This window comes from Adiantum capillus-veneris, chromosome 10, assembly GCF_014529385.1.
Source record: "Adiantum capillus-veneris isolate H3 chromosome 10, ASM1452938v2, whole genome shotgun sequence".
NCBI lineage: Eukaryota > Viridiplantae > Streptophyta > Polypodiopsida > Polypodiales > Pteridaceae > Adiantum > Adiantum capillus-veneris.
In genome coordinates, this window is record NC_140940.1 from 145102448 (window position 1) to 145118239 (window position 15792).

At 44.7% G+C, this 15792-nt stretch overlaps 1 protein-coding gene across 1 annotated transcript in view; it reads left to right on the plus strand.

Annotated features, from left to right (window-relative positions):
* LOC147449795 (N-terminal nucleophile aminohydrolases (Ntn hydrolases) superfamily protein) overlaps nt 1–15792 on the plus strand; it is a 146176-nt gene that overhangs the window by 58429 nt on the left and 71955 nt on the right. Inside the window, exons 2-4 of the mRNA XM_086522150.1 lie at nt 6918–6968; nt 7087–7207; nt 9017–9101. Of these exons, the coding sequence (XP_086378276.1) occupies nt 6918–6968; nt 7087–7207; nt 9017–9101 (257 nt within the window). The remainder of the gene's footprint in view (nt 1–6917; nt 6969–7086; nt 7208–9016; nt 9102–15792) is intronic.

Sequence of the window (15792 nt, forward strand, 5' to 3'; positions counted from 1 at the left end):
GGAATAGCAGGAGGAGAGAGAGGGAGAGAGAGCTAGCGACAATATCTCTAGAGAGAGAAGAGGAGAGATCGTGTTGGGGTATAAAGCCCAATGTGGTCGCCCAGGTAAGTGGGCGGGCCGCCAGGTATGTACACATATTCTTTTGTAAAAACCTAATAAGAACTCACTATGCTCTACACATTACAGTAGAGTGAGTTCACCGTATCGTCGTGCTCTTCTTCTCGCACTCTCTCTCGCGTCGCACTTCCGCTCGTACTCCTTCAACTGGTATCAGAGCTTAGATCGAGACTCGGGGCAGCACTGCAGGAGGCTAGAGTCACCAGCTCAGATTGGAGTGAAATTCGACAGGCGAAGACACGGCCCCAAATCTCGTGGGCAAGCCCGAAGGGCTTGGTGTTGTCAGAATTTCATTCTGAGGTCATCTCGGCCACCGTTCGGCTTCGACAAAGGTCTGCGCAGGCCATTTTCGACTACGTGGTCTCGGCGGGTGCAGATCCGACTCTGCAAATTTGGGGTTTTCGGCCTACGACTGCAGGTGCTGAGGATATCGACACTCCCAGAGTGTTGATTTGTGGTTGTCTACACATCGAAGGACGGCTCACAGTTCTTGGAGGCGTGTCACATACGACACGGGCGCATCTACACACAGACTGTAGGCAACATCCACTAGTTCATCAGGTAGCTTGTGTTTGCTGCTTGATATTCCAGATTTCATCCTGACATTGCAGGTACTTCCACATGGGATGTATTGTCAGAGATGATGTATGTCTGTTGAGGGTTTGCTGGCTGTGAGTCACGCAGCAAACAACCGCCGCAGCGGTTACAGCATACAGTGGGAAATTTGTGGATGTATGACTTTGTGGGAAGTCTATGTACTATCAGATTTACTGCAGCCTTTGTTGAGGGTCGAGTGAGGTTTTATTGAGCTGGGGGATTCTCGAATGTTGAGATCCTTTCGGTGATACAGGTTTTGGAGCGATCCCTCGAGCACCCTTAGATAGGCAGCTAGGATGTATTGACTGTGAGTTAGACAGTTGGGATTGCATCTTTGCTTTACTGCCGTTGAGGCATTGTCGCAGTCTATGCTTATAGGACAGTGACAGGACAGTGAGAGACAGTACAGGTGCAGGACAGGTTCACCCGCAGCTTATAGTGTCATAGAGACAGTGTTTTTTGAGCTGTTTTTTGGTCTGTTTTTGAGTACACCATAGCCATTTTACAAAGGAGACTCTGCCGAAATTTATGCAGAATCTAAAGCTTTCTTGGTTCATTTGACAGGTTGATATTGGTTCAGAGGTCAGTTTACAGGGGAAACTCTGCTGAATTTTTCCCAGGAAAGTAAACCACTGTGAAACGTAGCTATGGCTGGATCACAGGACACTGCTCTTTACAATATCAAGAAGCTGGATGGAACCAATTTCCCATTGTGGAAGAAGCAGATTTGGCAGGTGTTGGTACAAAAGAAGCTGATAAAACCTATAAAGCTCAAGGAGATAAAACCAGAAGATATGGACGAAGATGAATGGAGCGAAATGGATGAATTGGCACTTTCTACCATTATGCTGACTTTGGCAGAAAGCGTTTACTTCAATGTAGCAGACGAGATATCGGCTTATCAAGCATGGTTAAAGCTCAGCGATCTTTATGAGAAGCAGAGTGCAGCTTCACAGGTATACTGGCTTAAGAAGCTTGTTGACTTGAAGATGAAAGAAGGGACACCTATGTCCAATCATTTGAATGAATTCAACACAATCTATAGTCAGTTGTCAGCTCAAGGTGTCAAGTTTGATGAACCTGTTAGAGCTATGTTCCTATTGATCACATTGCCGGAAAGTTGGGACACTTTTCGCACAGCTTTGAGTAATTCTGCACCTCCAGATGGTTTGAACATAGCAGGTGTAGAAGGAAGTCTGCTTACTGAAGAAACCAATAGAAAGACAATGGACAAAGGCAAAGGAACAGCCTTAGTTGTCAGGGGAAGGACCAAAGAAAAGTACAAAGGTGGAAAGAGGAATCAGTCTCGTAGCAAGTCCCGCAGTGCTAAAGGCAAGAGTGACATAGAATGCTACCATTGTGGCAAGAAGGGTCACATGAAAAGAGACTGCAGAGAATGGAAAGCAGAAAAAGGCAAAGAGAAAGCTGAAGACCATGGTGAGAAGAACAAGTCCTCAGTGAAGATTCAAGAAATAAATGTGACAAACACTGTTGCAGAGGATGACAGACTAGTGTCAGGAGACATCTACTTCTTGAAGAATACAATGGACTCAGCTCTTCTTACAGCATCTGATGGAAATGCACTGAGTGACTGGATTATAGACTCAGGGGCATCACTTCATGTGTCTCCAAACAAGGAGTGGTTTATCTCTTATGTGACCACTAAAGATCATGTTCGGCTAGGCAATGGGCAGACATGTGAGATCTTAGGTGTTGGAGATGTTCAATTGAAGTTTCAGAATGGTTCTTCTTTCACGCTGAAGAATGTGAGACATGTTCCCGCAATTACAAAGAGCTTGATCAGCACAGGTTTACTTGATGATGCTGGCTACGTCACCACTTTTGGACAGAACATGTGGAAGATATCCAAGGGTTCTATGACAGTAGCACATGGAGTAAAGTCTGGAGGACTTTACATGATTTAGGTATCAAATGTCTCTAAAAATGTAATCAATGTAACCGAGCAGCCGAACGTTTCTTTGTGGCATAGCCGTTTAGGACATATGTCCAAGAAGGGAATGGAAATCTTGTCTCGTTCTGGTTATTTGCCTGGCTTTTCATTTAATGATTTTGAATTCTGTGAACATTGTCTGTATGGTAAGCAAACACAGCAGCCACATAAGCATAGAAGCAGTAGAAGAGATACACAGTTGGCACTTGTTCATAGTGATTTGTGTGGACCTATGCCTAACCTATCTCTAGGGGGAGCTTCTTACTTTATGACATTTATAGATGATTATCGAGGAAAGTATGGGTTACTTTCTCAGCACAAGGATGAAGCGTTTGTGTTTCAAAACGTTTGTGACACTGTGGAGAATCAGAGTGGCAAGAAGCTTAAATGCTTACGCACTGACAATGGTGGAGAGTATGTTTCAAAGGCCTTTCAGGACTTTTGTGAGTCAAAAGGTATAAAACGTGAACTTACTGCTCTTACAATCCTCCTCAAATGGTGTTGCTGAGAGGATGAATAGGACCATACAAGAGAAGGTCAGAAGTATGTTGTCTAATGCACAGCTGCCAAATGGGTTTTGGGCTGAAGCTTTATCAACAGCTGTTCATCTTGTAAGAGATCTCCTAGCAAGGGTTTGCAGAAGGATTCAGTGCCAGAGATGGTATGGTCAGGCAAGGTGCCCTCATACAAGCATCTCAGAGTCTTTGGCTGTGAGGCATATACTCACGTTCCAAAGGAATTTAGGAACAAACTTGAGCCAAAGAGTAGAAAGTGCATCTTTCTAGGCTATGGTAATTCTGGTGAGATGGGGTACAGACTTTGGGATCCCGAATCCAGAAAGGTTGTCCGCAGCAATGATGTTCACTCTAATGAATCCAAATATCATTCTAAACCAGAGAGGGTTGAGGAGATTAGAAGAGTTGTCTTCCAAGAAGATGGACCTGCACGTGCAAGACAAAATGTCAGGGCTCAAGAGAAGCAAGGACAGGATAGATTGAAACCACAGGTTGTGGCTGAGCCTGAGCCACCTATTGTGCGTAGATTTGGACGTGTCACGCGACCTCCTGATAGGTTTGTTCCATCTATGAACTATGTCATGTTGACTGATTGCAATGAGGCTTCATGTTACAAGGAAGCAGTGCAAATGAAGGACTCCGGGAATTGGCAATTGGCCATGCAGTCAGAGATGACAGCTCTGCATAAAAACCAGACATGGAAGCTAGTTAAATTACCACGGGGCAAAAAGGCTCTACCTTGTAAATGGGTTTACAGGTATAAGATCACCGCTCATGATAGTCAGCCAAAGTACAAAGCAAGGCTTGTTGCCAAGGGCTTTAAGCAAGAACAAGGCATTGACTTTGACGAAGTCTTCTCTCCGGTGGTCAAGATGACTACATTGAGATGCTTTCTTGCATTGGTTGCCATATTAGATTTGGTGTTGCACCAAATGGATGTCAAGACAGCATTCTTGCATGGTGATTTAGATGTGGAAATTTATATGCAGCAGCCAGAAGGGTTTGTTGAGAAAGGCAAGGAAGATTGGGTATGCCAGTTGTTAAAGAGTCTTTATGGCTTAAAACAATCACCGAGGGCATGGTACCATAAATTCCACAAGTTTATGCTTTCTCAAGGCTACAAACGTAGTGAGTTCGATCACTGTCTAAATACAAAGAAGGCTAAGGATGACAGTTGGCTGATCCTTATTTTGTATGTGGATGACATGTTGATTGCTGGCAAGCACTTGGAAGAAATTTCAGCTTTGAAGTCAAAGATGGCAAAATCGTTTGACATGAAAGACATGGGTGAGGCAAGTCATATACTTGGTATGCGCATTGAGAGGGACAGATCAAGGAAGTTGATTTGGTTATCTCAAACAGAGTATATTGACAAGGTTTTGCAACGTTTCAATATGGAGAAGGGAAAGGCATTGAGTGTTCCATTGCCACCATATGTGAAACTTAGCAAACAAGATTGTCCTGTGTCTGAGGAAGAACAGGCTGAAATGGATAAGATTCCATACGCGTCTGCAGTGGGTAGTTTGATGTATGCAATGATTGCTACTCGCCCAGACATTGCATTTGCAGTGGGAGTAGTAAGTCGTTACATGTCAAACCCAGGCAAGAAACATTGGCAGGTAGTGAAAGGAATATTGAGATACTTGAAAGCTACAAAGAGTATGCGTATATGCTATGGGAGTCAGGAGCTAAGTGTGAAGGGTTTTACAGACTCAGATTATGCAAGTGACTTAGACAACCGAAGGTCTACGTCAGGGTATGTCTTTACATTGGTTGGTGGAGCAGTATCATGGCGTTCTAGATTACAAGATTGTGTTACTCAGTCTACTACAGAGGCTGAATATGTTGCAGCATCAAAGGCATGCAAAGAATCAATTTGGCTTAATCGACTAGTAACAGATTTGGGAATCAAAGAAGAGATGCCTGTGTTATATTGTGATAGTCAAAGTGCTATACAATTGGCTCGCAATCCAGTTTATCACTCAAAGACAAAGCATGTGGATGTGAAGTATCATTTCATCAGGGAAATGCTCGAGGATAAGCAACTTCAGCTTGTCAAAGTTCACACCACAGAAAATCCTGCTGATCTACTTACAAAAGGACTTCCCTCAGAGAGCTTTGCGCATTTTCGCAAGCAGATAGGTGTAGGGTAGTACATCACTTCTCTACATCTCTTGTATATTAGCTTGTATAGTAGCTTCTCTCACACTTAAAGTACCACATTGGACTTTAAGTGGGAGGTTGTTGGGGTATAAAGCCCAATGTGGTCGCCCAGGTAAGTGGGCGGGCCGCCAGGTATGTACACATATTCTTTTGTAAAAACCTAATAAGAACTCACTATGCTCTACACATTACAGTAGAGCGAGTTCACCATATCGTCGTGCTCTTCTTCTCGCACTCTCTCTCGCGTCGCACTTCGCTCGTACTCCTTCAGATCGCTATTTTCAGCTTGGAGAGGGGGGGCTTTATCTTTAAATTGGGCAGCCGGCGGGTCACTTTTTAAAAATAATGTGAACCTGTTCAAAAACTCAATAAAACACTGTGAGTTGAAAACTGATGCTACACAGAACTTCCCATACGTCCCTAGATGCATCCTCATGCACAAATGCGATGCAGACATAGATTTCCTCACGGGAAAGCATCTCCTTTCCCCGAAAGCACTTAAAAATTTCCTGCTTTTTAGAAAAAGCTTCTTAAAACCATCTTTATGCTTGTGCTTGCATCTTTACGCATATTCCATTATCTAGTTCAGATTTCCTTCCAAACCAATGTAATATTCCCAATCTGATGCTCCTGTCACCCATCTTGTGACGCATAAGAAATACTCATTTCCCACGGAACTTACGGGACAACTCCTTCAGGATGCTTAATGTCACCCATCGTATAACACATCCGAGTTGTCGGTTCCTGATGGCTTTTTATCAATTCCAGTAGATCTTTAGTTCCCAACTTTTACGGTTCAAGTGTACACATTCAAATATCCTAATTTCAATAAATAGAATTTACTCAAAAAAAAAAAGAAGAAATTAGGCCATTTAGCAACCCAGAAGGGCACAGTGGACCAAGGGCTTTACATGCTCCGACCTCTTTCCTCTATCACAAGGTCTTCTATAGGTGATCTATGGCACTATCAGTTTGGGGCTTATGGGATCATGTGTAGGCAGAACAGGTTTGGCTCAGGAATATTGGTGTGATGGTCTCCATCCTCCTGGATAGTCTTTACTTTGGGGGCAGCGGCATGGTCAGCTTATTCTGGGCCAGCACTGGGCTATGATACGGAGCAAGACAGCCAGGCTATTAGGCTCCTAGTGGGGCGATCTCAGCAGCGCCCTATGCCGGATTTTGCTGACAGCGAATTGGCCAGATTTAGATGGGAGGTGATCAGCAGCCTGGGTTCAGGTTCATATGGAGGGCTCGGTGTTTTCGCATCTTTGAGGGGTGGCCTGAGCTTCGCGCAGTCATGGTGTGAGCCTTCTTGCTTGGTAAGAGCTTGCTTGGCCACCACACCATGGATATTATCGTACTAATTTGTAATCCATCCCTTCCTTATGGTTACCTACATGCTGGCATATGGTTTCATGCACAATAAGTGCTGATGTTGGAACTGTGTGTTTTTTAGTTTTGTTTACTCCTACTCCTCTTCTTAGCTTTGAAATGGTTTGTAGGACTATGTGTGAAGTTTTTGCTCGAGGCATTTGCCCTAATCTGCGTCCTTAATCTTGTTCTGCTCATTGTAGAAATCGGGAACAGGTTTTGATGCTGTTGTTGCTGCTGTCAAGGTCTTAGAGGTAAGCTTTAGGTGATTTTTTTGAATGTTCATCATAGTTTCGTTTCTCTTGATAAGTTGGCAGTCACAATTGACCCTGTATCTTGAAATAAACCTGAAATTAGGTAGGATTACTGTAGGGTTCTGACATCACCAATGCTGGATTAGGATCCAATTTAACTGAAGATGGTGTGGTTGAGTGTGATGCAAGCATTATGGATGGTAGAACGTGTGCTTATGGAGCTGTTGGAGCTGCACCAGGTACAGTCAGCTACCTTGCAAGTGTCTACTTAAGGTAGAATTAATTGTCCCAATAAATGTGCGGAGGCATGTTTTGCTGAATTAACTGATTTCTTAGACTAATATGGAATCAGTTGAACTCTTTGGTAAGTTGGGATATGAAAATTAATGAGGAAATCTGAAGAGTTTTTTAATACATATATCTGATGCAAGCTTAATGCCTCGCTCAGCATCTCATTTGACGTACCAGGAAACAGAAGGGTCCTAACTTTTTTTTTCAACGCACAGACAGGCATACACATACGCATGTACGTAATTTCATAAATTTACACCCATTTACACACATGCACACATGCACTTGTGTACGTACATACATAAATATAGGCACATCTCTATACACAAACAGAGACACACACGTACATCTTTATAGACTTTGACATCCGTTACGTTGATAAATCGATTCTTTGAATTCTTGTGTCCTTGGTTTGAATGTCTTTAAATTTAAGTGAATTTGAATCAACATTTGTATTGACGTACATCAATACATAATACATGTAGACACACATTTACAGACATTAAGAGTGTGCTGTTGAGGAAACCGATCTTTGCACTCTCTTACGTCCTTGGCACGAACTTCTCTAAACTGAGGTAAAGCTGCGTTATGAATGTATTTACAGACGTAGATGCAAACATATGTATACACACACATTTGTATTCATTCAGAGTGTGATGTAGGGGAATCAAGTTCTTGCCTCCTCTCATGTCTTTCACTTGAGCGTCTCCAAATTGATGTGGACTGGACTCAATTGAGCTTCTTTTGTTTACTTTTCCTAATTGCTTTGATGAATGCAAAATACAAGCAGAAATTACTTCGATCTTTGAGCCTTTTTTGTGAAGTCTGAAAGACCTCGGCATTGGTTGGTGAGCAGGGCAAAATGTTTCTTTGTGAAATTTGAGCAACCTCCACATGTTTGTAATGACTATGTCTTCCTGGCAAGGGAATTTGACCAAACGTGTCCTGAACATATATGGAGTCTGGATTGATGGGAGGCTCAACTTGAAGTGTTTTTTTTTTCTTGTTGTTCAGGTCATGGCCTATCTATGGATATTTGTCCATTTAAATTCTTTTTCCTCGTCCCTTTTTGCACTCTCGATGGCTTCAATTTTGTGTTCCCTCTCTCATGTGTGTGTAGTATCCCATCATTTGCACTTCATTTTTTCTAATTGTACCATTAGTTGTGTTGAACCCTTAAGTGGAATATAATTAAAAACACTTCTGAACAAGGGGATAAAAGGGGGCTTAGATATGCAACCAGGTAGGAATGAGAAGACATTGGAGATTTTAAGTATTTAATGAGTGGGAAAAAGAGAGGTGGATGTGAATGAACTCGTGGAGGGATAGAAGGAGATCCAGCCAATCGAGTAGGTTGGGCACAAACACCAAAATGGAGAGGAAATAATATTTCTGAGCAACTTAAGTCGTCTAATCAAAACTTGTTGAATACCCAATCCATGGTCCTTAGGAAACAGCTGTTTGGGCTACCAAATGTAGTATCCCATTGTTGGTTACCAATAACCATGCACATTTTTCATATTTCTAGATAGGCTGATTCCTGCATTTTGACTTTGGATTTCAAAAAGCGCATTTTAGCCACAAATGTGGTTTTTAGTATGGCCTTTCATGGTTGTCAAAAGTTTTTTGTGGGTCTACCACATTTTTATTTCTGATGTTTCCCTGTTTACTCTTTGACTATTTGTGATTCTTCACTACAGTTGCAACATTTTTTTGTAGAGAATTTTTTCTGAATCTTTGTTCATTATGTTTTTCAGGTTTGCAAAATCCCATTGAAGTCGCAGCTGCGTTGGCAAAGGAAAGCCTCAAGGGGTCATTATCTTGTGGTCGTATCCCTCCTATGTAATTGTATATTTTTGCGCGCTCTCTGTCTCTCTCGACTTATGGAATTGGGGGTACCCATAGAGCTGATATGGGGGATTATGGCATTGTACAGTTCAGTGATGGGTCATGTACGCACATCAGAGGGAATATCTGACATAGTTCACTCCACTATTGGAGTGAAACAGGGATGCCCATTGTCCTCTACTTTATTTGGTATGTATGTTGATGAGGTCTCTGATTATATTGACAGAGGAGGAGATAGAGGTGCTCAGCTTGCAGGGACATGGATCCCTCTTCTATTGTATGCTGACGATATCATGTTGATATTAGACTCACCAAAGGGTATGCAGAGACATTTGGACGCATTGCATAGTTTTGCAGGGGATAGTGGATTGTCTGTCAACCTTGGTAAAACCAAGGTTATGGTATTTAATACTAGCCACAATGGGTTAGGAGATCAGCACCTACATTCACATATGGTCAGGACCGTATGGAGTACACTGATGCATACACATATCTTGGGGTGGTCTTTAGTGGACCGAGGTTCACACTGAAAGTGGTAGCAGACACTAGATTGACTCGTACGAGCCTATGCAGCACTAGGCAGTTTAGAGAGGATTTGTTCGCAGGTTCAGTTCCAGGAACCTCGAACAAAGCTCTGGCTCTTCGACACTTTGGTCGCTTCAGTTATGCACTACGGGGTTCAAGTTTGGGGGACCGTCTGTTGACAGTGTTGGATGGAGTAATATGGAGAGGCCCTTGGTATCTATGATTTCTAGGCTGATTAGAGCCAAGGCCTCAGTTCCACATGACATCATACGAGCGGAGCTGGCTGCCCCACCTATGGAGGTTGAGGCATTTACCAGATCAGTATGATTTGTACACAGCTTATGGGACACCACTAGGGACAGATATACTAGACTTGCTCTTGAGTCATCCAGACAGCTGGCATTACAGGGAGATACATCATGTTGGTATGCATAGATGAGCTCATGGTTTCAAAGGCATGGTTTCAGCATGGAACAGGCTGCTCCCTTTCCAATATTCTCTTGATGCACCATCTTTGGCTCTTACACGTATGGAGATTACTAGACTCATTCGGCAGGATCTTATCCAGCTTGATACTAGGAGGACATGGATAGAACCATCACGGGAGTTGGGTAGGAAGACAGCTTTCTATAGAGAGCATCTTCTCCATCTTACGACATACGGTTTTGTTACACGGCCCAGCTACATCGACACACATCTATGTCATGGGTTACGATGTGCCATAGGCCAGATTCGCACATCTTCACACCAGCTTGGGATTGAGACAGTTAGATTCAGAGGCATACCAGCAGACAATAGGATATGTCAGTTGTGCCATGCAGAGCCAGAGACAGAGTTTCACTACATATGTCACTGCACAGTCTACTATGAGATACGGGGACGCTTTCATTGTTTATTCAGAGATGGTTTTGACTCGTTAGATAGAGTCATGAGATATCAGGATCAGAGATGTCTCGGATTATTTCTACTTGAGATACAGAGGCATAGAGACTCTCTATTGAGAGGGCATAGACACAGATAGTCCCAGAGACGCATCTCAGATTTCTTCACTACGAGTACCACAGAGGCAGAGGGGACACCACCATCACAGAGCTCTGTTCCCACCCATACACACAACAACGGTACTCTCATTGACCGAGCTATAGAGTTGGGGAGATCGAGACGACCGCGACTGAGGAGGGGAGCCACGCAACACCAGAGGAGATTGCGGCAGAGGATCCACAGGATTCTAGCACGACACCCAGAGCGTCGATCAGGATAGGTTCATGCTACTGCTATATTGTATCATGGCGACACTTATCCCCACTTTGTACCTTTGTGGCATGATACCATTGCTCAGCTTACCAGCCACCCATAGGAGTGGGGCAGCACTCCTATCTCAGTTTTTAGTTTGTAGTTTTCTTTGTTTGTACCCAGATTTGGTACTAGACTCATCATTGTAATCAGTTTGGTCTCATAGGTCATTTTGGCCTTTGTTAGATGTTAATATATCATTTCATTTCATCTCTCTCTCTCTCTCTCTCTCTCTCTTCAAAAACAAGTAGAGGAAGAAGATCAATGGATTCAAAGTAGCCAAGAAGGGAAAAATTCAACTTACACAATCATTGTCGATGTCAATAAGTAACACCACCTTAGAGGAGGAGCAATGAAGAAGGACAAGGTCCTTGCATGTGAGAGTAATGAGGCTGAAGCAAAAGAGAACATAGATGAAGAAACCAAAGAGCTCTACAAGCTAATGGGCATTCAAAAGCCCATGCATACAGCTTCTTGGAGGTGGGAAATAGAAATGCCAGCTCAAGTGCAGTGGGAGAAAGCTCCAAGGATGGAGCTGTTATCCTAAGCTTTCCGTTGATAGAAACTAGGACAGAATTCATTGCTCTAAGAACACTTAAGGGCACACGTTTATTTTTAGGAGAGGACCTCACTCCAAATCAGCTAGCACATAACGCAAATGTATGCCTAGGATACTGGCAGCTGGGCGAGAAGGAAAATTGGCATCTTATAAAGGTGGGAAGGTCATTATTTTGGAGCATCACTCCAAATGATGCTAGAAGACCTGTGGGACCTCTTTGAAGCTAGCTGTGTGGAATTACAATGGGGCTAAGATTTGAATCAGGGATCTTCGAGGATATATTCAAAGGCAGAGATATCATTTTTTATTCAGAGACATCAAAGTCCATGCAACACACTTCCCATAGTTACAAGCTACATTTGGGAGTCTGCTTGAAGGAAGCAAACACGTACTGAGCATAGCACAAGAAATTTAGATGGAGCAGCAGTGCTTTTTAGGAAGGAGCTACTCTCTCTTATACATATAGTCCATAAAAGGTGAGATACATGTGGTAAGAGTATAGACACAGTGAGTCAATGACCCAGAGCATTGTATAGTGCTGTATACTACATTCCTCCCAGCTCATCATCGTGTGCATTGCCCATGGAGCAATCAGCATCATAGTTATCCGGAACGGGAAATCGGAACAGGGAACGGCAACATGCATGAAATGCCATTTCCTGTTTTTTCTTTTTGGCAAGAAAAAGATTGTTCCATTAGTTAATAATACTACAAACAACCTCTGTGAGAGAGGGCTACTCTCGAGTCTCAGTGAGAAAAAAGTATGTACAATGAAGGCTAGATCATGAGACGGGAGGAAGAAAGAGCCACACTGGTGGCCAGTAGTGCCATTTAGGCACACCTTGGACCACGGTGAAGAAAGGCCTTGGGCGCCAAGAGGCCTCTCAGTGCTCCCGCATGCGGTCGGAGCTTCCCTGAAGTCTCTCAAATTGACCCGAGTGTAAGAATCAGCTCCAGCCAAATGTCACAAACAGTCTATGCCAGTGTGACGGGGCGAGCCTCGAAGATGCGAAAAGCAGCGGGCCCGTCGGATGAACGAGGAAGAAAGGCCTTGGGCGCCAAGAGGCCTCTCAGTGCTCCCGCATGCGGTCGGAGCTTCCCTGAAGTCTCTCAAATTGACCCGAGTGTAAGAATCAGCTCCAGCCAAATGTCACAAACAGTCTATGCCAGTGTGACGGGGCGAGCCTCGAAGATGCGAAAGCAGCGGGCCCGTCGGATGAACGAGTGTTAGGCCACAAACGAGCTCCCAACACCACTCTCTATCACTGCACCACTCTTGGGGGATGAGCTCTGTGGCAGGCTGAAGTGTAGGTCGATCCCTATGGATCACTATCATCTTGTTGGTGGAAGCCAACTCAAAATGGAGCGCAGGGCCCGTGAGAGTGGACCAAGCTGCAGCACCCCAAGTGTGTTGTCGGGTTCTGGAAAGGGCTAGCATCAGCTGAAGAACCCAAAGCCAAACCTGCCGTACCATGGGGCAGTCCCACAAACAGTGACGCTGGCTCTCCAAATGATGGCCACATGTTGCACATGGTGCTCAGAAGGTGTTTTGTACCCACCAACTCCAAACTGCTATAGCCTTGTGCGCAGCTAGCCACTGAAACATAGTAACGCTCCTCGGCTGCCTGCTCCCAGAAACGTGACAAGAACTCGGTTGTGAGACCCTCCTCGTGCCAGTGAAATGTTGCAGCTGGGCGAGCCTCGCTCCGTGCTGCCGATATGTGTCGCCCCAAGCGAATTGTGTACTGGAAAAAAGGAGTCACTGGGTGATCGGCCGAAGAGTTAGGATCCCGCCAGACCCACTCTCCGGGGTCCCACTGCACTCGTACCAGAGGAGGAGTCTGCTACTCTGGCGACAAATCCAAGCCAACCTGACAACCCAAATAACGTATAGAAGTCCATGGGGGGATCCACGTGAAACCCTCTCCTGACGACCAATCAGGCATAGGAACACTGCCAACCCAGAAAACCACAGTCTTCCTCCGGTTGATCAGTGCTCCTGATGCACAACAAAACACCTCAAGAGCCTGCTTACACGTGTACAGATTGGCCTCATGGCCCTCCAAGTACATGCGCAAGTCGTCAACAAACCCAACGTCAAGCAGCTCGTCTCCCCTAATAGGGAGCTCTAAACCACGCAAACGTGATGGGCTGCCATTGTCGAATCTCATCCAAGGAGCCTTCCTCCTTGGGAATAAGGTATATTAGGCCCTCACTCATGCTCTCAGGCATCTCACCAGTGTGTAAAATGTGCTGGTGGGCACTATATAAATCCGAACCAAGTAGCTCCCAGTACTTCAAGAAAATATTGGGAGTCAAACCATCCTTCCCTAGCAGCTACCTCGTGGGAGTACCCTGAGGGCCTCATGGAGCTCCTCTAGCTGGAGAGACATCCCTAGTCTCTGACGCATCTCCTTACTAACTAGGCAAGTCATCTGTGCCTAAACATGCTCTTTGCTTGCACCCTAGCGCTCTGACTGTAGCTCAACTGAAAGCAACTCACGGTAAAAGTCATTAGCAACTGCACGCATATCCTCAGAATCTGAAGCAACTTACATGTTAGGTCTCCTCAAATGGCTAACATTGGTGCGCGCATGGCAAGGCCCCACAGTCTCAAAGAACTTCCCAGTAACTTTGTCGCCCACCTTGGTCCATTGAGATACCTGCCGATGAAAAGCAAACTCATGACATCGCTCCTCAATGGTGGTCAGCTCTTGTCGAGTCTGTTGCATCTGCTTCTCCAACCAAGGACTGTCTGGGTGGCATTCCTGAATCCGCCATAAGGAAGCAATGCCCCGTTTGAGACGCTTCTCCTCCTCCTTGGCTGTAGCCGAACGAGCTGGAGACTCCTAAAGGAAGAAGCGACCAAGCTCAGCAAGTCCAATAGCCACCCTACTAGCAGGGGTGCCCTGATGTCCAAACTCTCTGTCCAAAGGTCCTCCACCCGCTGTCTTAGCTCCGTATCTAGCAAAATCCTCTCAAGGATGCGCAACATCGCACTCCCACTCCTCTCTCTATTTGTCATAGTAAGAATCATTGGCGCATGATCTGAAAAAGTATTCCCTGCCAAAATGCAAATAGATCCTGTCACAAACTGATGATGTGGCAGGTCCTTGGATGAATACACACACGCTGAAGTACTGACGTGGCAGTACGGGACCCCGTAAATTACGCTAAAGTGTTGATGTGGCAGTCCCATACGGATAGGGCCGGATTTTGCGCTGGCTGTTGTACGGAATTCCGCAAATCGCGCTGATGCTTTTCTGGGTAGATTTTTGGGATCAATTGCTTTTAAAAGCTTTTAAGTTTAAGAGCTTTTGATTTTTGGGGCTCTGCTTTTGGCATCCCTTGTGAATTTTAAAGTTGTGAAGTATTTGAAGTAATCCTCTCTCATGTCGCGGCAGAATCTAGACTTGGGGTGCCCAAGTTTGTTACAGTGGTATCGGAGCACGACCGATTTCTCTTCTATCGGGAAATCCGATCTTTTTCTCGCGACACTTATGGATTTCAACAAAGATCAGTCGACTTCTCTTGTATCTAGGAATGCGGGAGGAGATGGCGGAGAAGATTGTCATGATCAAAGAGAGGAAGAGTATGGCCCACCTCGGCTCAGTACGAACTTGAAGAGATGGAACGTCCACAGCAGGTTGACAAGGCAACGAAGCAGATAATTAAATTTGCTAAGGATCCCCAATTGCAAAATTTTTGACCCAGCAGGAGATGACTGAAGTTCATACTCTGTGGGAGAAAACCACCCAGCCACCAATCAAAACGACGATCAAGAAGCCTCCTACTCCAAGTGTCACAAACTGCTGACGTGTCAAAGCCTAGAGAATGGGGCCAACTTACATATGCCGGTCGAGGGGCCTAAACCCTAAGAAGAACAAGTAGCAGAAGAAGAAGAAGTCCTACCAACTTATGGGGACCCCGTCCGATGGGGCCCTAGTGACATAAAGGGATTAAAATAAAGCAGGACCCGCAGGCACGCAAAAACTGATGACTTGGGAGATTTTTGAAAATTGCGTTGACATGATGATGTGGCAGGCTGTACGGGTTCCCGCGTTTTGCGCTGGTTGATGATGTGGGAGGTTGTACGGATTTCCGTAAATTGTGCTGGCAGCTTTTTGGCTTTGCTTCTGTTTTGCGCTGGTTGATGACGTGGGAGGCTGTACGGATTTCCGTAAATTGTGCTGGTAGCTTTTTGGCTTTGCTTTTGGACCAGAAGCTTTTGAGTTTTAAAGGCTTTTTACTGTAATTGCTTTTCAGGCCAAGGGCCTTTAAATATGAGGCTAGGGCTCATTCTCTGGC